The sequence below is a fragment of the Bactrocera tryoni genome, chromosome 4 (genome assembly GCF_016617805.1).
Source record: "Bactrocera tryoni isolate S06 chromosome 4, CSIRO_BtryS06_freeze2, whole genome shotgun sequence".
NCBI lineage: Eukaryota > Metazoa > Arthropoda > Insecta > Diptera > Tephritidae > Bactrocera > Bactrocera tryoni.
In genome coordinates this window covers 76,657,258-76,665,018 of record NC_052502.1, presented here as the reverse complement: position 1 = coordinate 76,665,018, position 7,761 = coordinate 76,657,258, and the positions used below count along the sequence as shown (strand labels likewise).

The following is a 7,761-nucleotide window of genomic DNA, read 5'->3' as shown; positions in this document are numbered from 1 at the left end:
ATCACAGAGCCTCAACAGATACGCTTCGCACGCGTCGTTCTTTCACACACACACCCGTTGACCGCACCGCCTCCACACCACTTCCTCCACCTTTTTACAAGTAAATAATAATTATTTTATTTCTCTTGGTAATGGTGCTACTAACTATGAAAGCTATTGCACCCTTCGTCAAGCTGATTTTACTTACTACCCTTCCACACTATTGGCGAACTATTTATTCTACACACATACACCCACCGCACGCACACCACTCACAAAATTTTCACAGCTCGAAATTTTTCTTCGGAGTTTTTCAAATGCAATTTTTCGCTATGATCTCAAAATTTTTGACGGAATTTATAAACGAATTTGTTGTATCGCTTTTCTACTACAACTATACACTAGTTTGAATAACAAATTTTAACTTTTTCTTTGTATAATTTTCATTGAAAGGAGCGCAGCAATTTTTCCAGCTAGTTCAATAAAGAATCTCAAGAAAATTTTCGATTGACTGCAGTGCTGCCAGCAGATTCCATACTAAACGATGGATTCGTACCAATAAGACCCAAAAAATATCCAATTAGAATAAATCGTCCTAAATGAGAAAATAATGGAACGTTGCGTACAAATGCTACTTCTAATAATTAGCACGTTAATTTTGTTTATTAAAAATATAGGCATTTCGAAAATTTGATGGAAATGAGGTAAAACTTGTATAATAGAAGAATGTTTACTGAGTATTTTATGGTTCATATTTACTACCAATATAAAAAAAATCCAAAACAAGTAGTAAAATATTGCTGTAAACTTACAAAAATCAATGTAAATTAAACAGTATTTTTTTTAATGCCGCGAATAAAATATCCACCGACTCAGTATGTTTTCCAATTGTGCTGGCAGCACAAGTAGTACTTTTAGCAATCTGGCAAACATTTTTCACTACTCTACTACATTAATGCTGCGAACAATCTTTTACATAAATTCAACAGCTGTTTTTTGTTTATAAACAAATGCGAAAAGCCGGATCGTCTAAAAACATAACTTACGTTGAAACAGAGGGCAATATGTACCAGAATGTGTTTAAGTGAGGAATATTAATGTATATACATTTGCAATCGAATTATATTCTTTGTTAAAAAGTAGAATCTAACGGAAAACCATTTGTTGACATTGTTGTTATTGTTCTTGTAAAGTGTATGTCAACAAAAGTAAACACCAGCTGCGACACCTACTGGTAATCGACACAAAACTAAAGTACAAAAAAAAAACGAAAATATCGAACCATGGGCGCACAGTTTATTGAGTGAAAAAATCATTTTTGCACGGCATTTAATTAGTTTATATACTTTAGTCCGAACAAACGACGGTCATGCATGACGCAGACCTAGAAGCTAATGCAGATAGTGTTAATTATCTCATTACACAATTATGTAGCAGACTTGCAAGTCAACATGGCTTAAAGGAGCCTGAGTGTAGCACAGCTGTGCGCGAACTAAAGTCAAGCGCCTTTGAAATCTTGCTGAAAAGATCGCCAGAACCTAATGTATATCCAACAACTGCTGATACATTGGAATTCGATCCTCAACGTGCTGTGGATATGCACATATTCGCCGCTAAGCTGCATTCGCGCGCCGATCCTATTGTTTGCGCCCGTTATGCGGCACTTGAAGAACAAATGGCAGCCATTAGCAATGTGCTCTACTTCACCGAGGATAAAGGACGTGACATGCTGCAATTATTGCTCTTGCTGCAGGGTGATGTGCGCAAGGAAGATCAAGTGGTAAATGGATTTTTTTTTATCATTTATTCGTACATATGTAAATATTCTTGTATTTCTAGCCTGTGCCCAGTCCGCCCACGCTACTTGTACCTGGTCCATTCACCCTTTTCGCCAGCTACGAAAATAATAAATACTACCCCAAACAACAAACATGCGATCTATATAACCCACAACCGCGCTTATTCAAAGGTATAAAGGATATCGAGCCGCTTGATAACCCTTACCTACCGAAAAATTTGCTGGGTGAGGAACGCAATTTATTGGCAAAAATTGAACAAAAATATGGTGCCAAGCATACGCGTGCACCGGCCACAGCACAGGACTGCACATTCACCGCGATGACGCGTCGCCTGTTAGGCTCTACGGTGCGTATAAACTTGAATACTTTTCGTCTACTGACCGACAATGAACCGCCACCACAAACAGTTGTCAACATAGCGAAAAAATCAAAGGTATAAATAATATTGATTGTTACATACTTGTATAGATTTATGCATAATTTTTATAGTTAAAGTTAAAAGCGTCGGACGCACAACACGCGTTGCCTGCAGTTGAAAAACAGCAAATCTTGGATGAAGCACTGCGTATACTCTCCTGGAACTGGCAAAGTTTGGGTTGCCGTGGCGTGCTGCGACAACGCCCATTCGCCAGCGAAGCAGGCGTGATGCTCGATCTCAAGTGTCATCTAATGCATACGCGCGGACTGAGATTTGAAACGCTTATAATGACCAGCACTGCATTTCTGCGTGATCTAAAGTCACTTACTGTAGGCATTCAGTCGGATATATTTCAGCATGACGAGCGCATGATCTTCCGCATGCACCCCTGCATCACCGTGGAGGGTTTGCTGCCAGAGACAGTCAGCAGCTACGCAGCGAGTTTCCAGGAGGGCGGCACTTGCTATAAACGTTTGCAGACTATGATACAGAAGAAGGACTATAAGTTGATATTTGAAGGCTTCATATTTCGCGTGAGTAGTGTGAGAGCTTTCGCAAACAACAAGTGCATATTTTTTCTACTTGCAGGCACTATGCAGCGCCATAGATGAGTATCTACTCACCTTTCGGCAGTATGTCTTCGCGCAGCATGATGAAACGCTAATTGCGTACTATGCGCGCATGCGCAAAGCTATGCGTCAAATAAGCAATCTGTCCTTTACGCTGGCCGTGCACACAGACGGTATTTATTTGTTGGTGTAGTAAAGTGCGAGTTTATTGTAATTGTATGCTTATTCGTCATTTTCACAGTGGACGCGCATGTGGCGATGCCGATAGGCTCACAGTTTCTCGGCTATTTGTATCGTGAGATCGTGCACACAACCGAAAAGGACTATATAATGCTATTGGTTTACATATTAAAGTCATGCTGCCATGTTTATTTCAAGTATGAGCAAAAAATTCTTTTTTTTTTTTACTCTTCACTACGCCATTTACTTATTTTCGCAGGCATTTGCAGAAATGGATCTACTACGGGCTATTGGACGATCCATCCAATGAGCTGTTCATTTGCTTCGTGGATCATTATCGTCCCGACACGAAGTACTTCTATGATAAAGCCTACTTTGTGCGCAAAGAATCCGTGCCGGGCTTCTTCCAAGGCCATGAGGATGACATTTTGCAATGCGGCAAGTACACAATGCTGCTGAAAGCTTACAAACCGAACGTAAGCGCATATAATAAATGTTTCTTATTTAATTTTGTGTTTACTGAACCCTTTTGCCTTCCACAACAGCATCCACTATTCGCGCTCGACTACCCGCTCATATCAGTGTGCCTCACGTATGAAGAAATTCAGCGACTCAAGAAGAAGTGCATCAAATACAGAGAGCAAGCACGCGCCGCGTGTGGCAACAGCGATGTTAGTATACGTCAAATATTTGAAGCACGTGAGGCCAAGAAACGCCAATTTTATCAGCGCGCATGCCAGCGCACACGCGAGAACCTCGAAAAATGGTCGCTGGAGCAACACGACCTCGCGCTGCTGGCTGCTGAGCAAAAGAAGCGTCGCTTGGATGAGCTGACGTCACAATTGCAGGATGCGAAGCAGCGCAAAATCGATGAGCGTCGCGCCAATGTTGAGCTAGAGTTGCGCTTGCTGCGTGAAACCGAAAGGCTGGAGGAGCAGCGTCTGTTACGTGAAAATATTAATCTGCGCAAACGTATCGAGTATTATCAGGAGCTCAGCGATATGATGCGCACCGATGCGGGCGGTAAAGTGAGTGATCAACCTTCAGTATCAACCGAGCCACAAGCCGAACTCGCGCAACCGTCGAAATTGAAAACGCAGAGTGAAGGCAGTGGTGAGAGCAGCGCCGCGGCACCACAGACGCCTGGCAGTGGCGGCACTGATACCGATTTTGAATCGTGCTGTGGCGAGGAAGCGAAAGATGCCGATGCTGACGCGGATGCCGATTCAGCTTCATTGTATGCGGAATGCTTGTCGGAGGAATTCGTGCAGAAATTCGCAGAAAATGAAAACGACCTGCACGCGATTTGTATTGAGCCGTCGGCTAAATGCGTTGGTGACACCGACGCAGATAAGACATTGATTACGTTGGTGGCACCGCAAGTGGCTACCTCGGAAACGAGCTTGCATACCGCGTTGGGGTATAGCGCGTCCCAAACATCAACTTTACTGGCAAATCCATCCCAAAGCACATTTTTAAAGCGCAGCGCCTCCGATGTGATCAATTCAAATGAATTGGCCACTGCTGGTGTAACGCAAAATCCCAGCAGCACAACGGTGACAATTTGTCCAGCCACCCGCACTGAGCCATTGACATCAAATATTAGCAGTACCACTGTCACCATGGAACCTGCGGCTGTAGCAACTCAGAAACGTAGGTTATATTAATTTTTTATACATTTTTATATCTAAATTGCCTTTAACACGATTCTAGCTCTTTCGGAGGCACAACGCAATAAGCTGCGCGTTCTCGCCCACGAATTCGGCACATACAGCACAAACACTCAACAATCAACTCAGCCAGACATCAACTTAAATACCCTGCCAGATGACGAGTTGACAGATTTGCAGCGCAATCGTCGACGCATGATGCAAAACGATCTATTTTCCGAGTACAATAAGAGTCCGCTTCCCGATCGTGCACAGCTTAACCTCAACTTAGACACGGAGCGCGCACGCAATCGTCGACGTGTGCTCGAAAGCGAATTTGACATACTAACTGGGCATACGCCTTCAACTGTTACATTTACCGTAGAGCAGGGCACAACGCCTATGTCCACCACCTCGGATACACCGCTCACAGATTGTGCCGCAGACCTACCGCCTGCTACAGCGCAGCAAAGAGATTTAGCTAATGGCAATGTTTCGTCGAAGTCCGCTTTAAAAATCAATGTGGAACTCGCTAATGGGCAACAACAACAAGTAGCTGAAAATGCGACTGCTATGGATGGGCTGCTCAGTTGCCAAACTGCGGAAACACAGGAAGCAGCGCTGACGCCAGATTGCGCATTGAATACTGCTGGCTTGCAAGCAAAACAAGGATTTGATTTTGTAGACACCGCGCGTGTAAAGAAACATCAACAGGCAGTCACCGTAGAGGCGACTATGCAGCCGGACTCCATGTCCAACTCCTCCAGCGCTGACGAAACGGAGGAAGTAGCCATTCCAGTACAAGACTATAATGATCCCTACAAACGTAGCAGGGAGTTGCTAGAGAGTAATTTTACCTGCGCGACACGCAGTCCTTATATTCGCTTGAATATGAGCAAAACGCCAATGATCGTGGCGGCCAAGAAGTCGCGTGAGTCGTTGCAGCAATTGAAAGTAAACAGTATGAGTGTCATTACGTTAACAGAATTTCTGCAAAAATCCGTAATTTTGCCGATGACCACGCATCTCGGCTTGGTGAATAACGAAGTAATGCGTCTATTTCTCGAAGAGTTGCATATCTTGGATCATCTGCGTAGCTTAAGGCATTATTTCTTTCTCATGGACGGCGAGTTCGGCTCCATAATTTGTGATGGCATTATCGGTAAATTGGAGAGTGGCGCAACCCCAACGAAGCTACTTAACTATCAGATGCTGCATTCGATACTCGACACAGCGCTCAGCTCAAGCATAACAGGTAAGTGAACGTTTACTAACTTAGCAGTACCGATTTTGTCCCTGGAAGTAGTGAAACTCTTCGACGAAGAAGCTTCATCCTCCTGGCCTCCTCTCCAAACAATTTCTATTGGAAAAAATATCATCCCTGCAGTCGTGTTATTGACCCGAGCCGCCTCCTAGGAGCTTCAAATAGTCATTCCTTGATTACATCAACGATTCAAAGCAATAGGTCCACCAGAATACGGACGCATTTAACTTCAGACACGCACTGGATGCCATTCATAGTGGGTCCGTTAACACTTTCACCGGCTCTCTTCCAGTAACTGACGTACTTTGGAGTTAAGCCACTAACCATTGCAGACGAAAAGTTCGAGGTGCTTTGCTATTCTAGGGTGATCCTTGCGCAACTTCGTTCTGCCTCTTGTAGCAGGTTATACCCATACTTATCCCCGACATACCAAATATATATCTTGCTTGCAGTGAATGAGTCTAATCACCTCTTTGCAAGCTCAATAAATCCCACTTATCAAACATCCTAGGACTTAAAACTGAGACTTACCGATTTAAACGGGGTTAGATCTTCAAAATTACAGCCCTTGGCCGGATAAAATCTGGGTCAATTCCGGTGAGTAAAACCCCTCTCTCTATGGTCCGATCCCGTCGAAAAGGCATGTTTGCTAAGCCTCCCGTCAGATTACTTCGATGGCAACTAGACCGAACCTTACCACCCAAATGGGGATTAGGAAACCGTTACACCAACTTTAACTACAGAATAAAACCCTCAACTTCACAGGCAATGACAAAAACGCTGAGAATCTCTCCTTCACCATAAACGATGTCCCGCAGAAATTCGACCTCGCCAATCCGGGCGTGCTGAATGTGCTTAGTCTCAGCTATCGTATCGAGTGGCCACTGAATCTCATACTCAATCCTGAAACACTGGAACAGTACGGCAACATATTCAAATATCTGCTCAAAGTGCGTCGCATCAGTTGGGTGCTGGAGCGTGTATATCAAATACTCAAGGAGGCGTTGAAAAAGCACGGCAAACAACTGTTACAGTCGCCACAATATCGTCATGTGCAGCTGATACGCCACAAATTCTATCATTTCGTTCATGCGCTGCAAAATCACATCACCGCGAACGCGTTGCAGGCCTCTTGGAAGACATTCAAAGACGATCTGCTGCAGGCCAAGTCCATTGAAGATATCTATCGTAAGCACACAACCTATGTGAAGCGCATAAACTTCCTGTGCATGCTAAATCGACACAGTGCGGAGTTCAACAACACCATTGAAAATATATTCAAGATATCGTTGCGTTTCTACAAGTGAGTTGACTGTATTTTGTATTGTTGTTGCATGTTTAGTAAATTTATTTTCCACAGCAATCTTAAGTCGCGCGAGTTCAAGCAGCGCAGCGGCGATGAGCACTACACACATTCACGCTACGACAAGCTGTCCAATGACGAGCAAGAGTTCGACAAAGTCATTAAATTCACCATATACCTGGGCACCAAGATTGTACGTCACGGTTATCAGGAGGAGATTGGACAACTGATTGCCCTGATTAATGTGAATCAGTACTACAGCGCAAGCACGATACCGTAACGCTTTAAAATCAATTAGCTTTATATATCCACCCACTGAAGTTTTGTCTTAACTTTGTAATCTCTGAATTTAATTTTGAAGCTCGAATTTGAAATGTTACTATGAATTAATGGCTAAATATTCTAATTGTATTATTTAGTTAAAAATGTGTTGAATTAATAAATAATAATTAATATTGCCTTATGTTGAATTAAAAAGTGATATTTATTTTCTTAACAGAGCAAACCGTTTAAGCCAGGTTAAGTCGACAGGGAATATCAAGAGACACACTGTGATAGTCCGGAATGAGGAATATTGGGTCAGCGAAATTAATGACTGGC

General features: G+C 43.2%; 1 protein-coding gene across 1 annotated transcript; it reads left to right on the top strand.

The window, feature by feature from the left end:
* The first annotated feature begins 1,348 nt into the window (after positions 1 to 1,348).
* LOC120774371 lies at positions 1,349 to 7,489 on the top strand. The gene is made up of 10 exons (XM_040103965.1): positions 1,349 to 1,759; positions 1,819 to 2,211; positions 2,268 to 2,729; positions 2,785 to 2,938; positions 3,007 to 3,142; positions 3,205 to 3,421; positions 3,491 to 4,598; positions 4,659 to 5,849; positions 6,624 to 7,161; positions 7,219 to 7,489. The coding sequence occupies exons 1-10, from the start codon at positions 1,349 to 1,351 to the stop codon at positions 7,439 to 7,441; spliced, it is 4,833 nt and encodes a 1,610-aa protein (XP_039959899.1). The 3' UTR covers positions 7,442 to 7,489.
* The last annotated feature ends 272 nt before the right edge of the window (positions 7,490 to 7,761 follow it).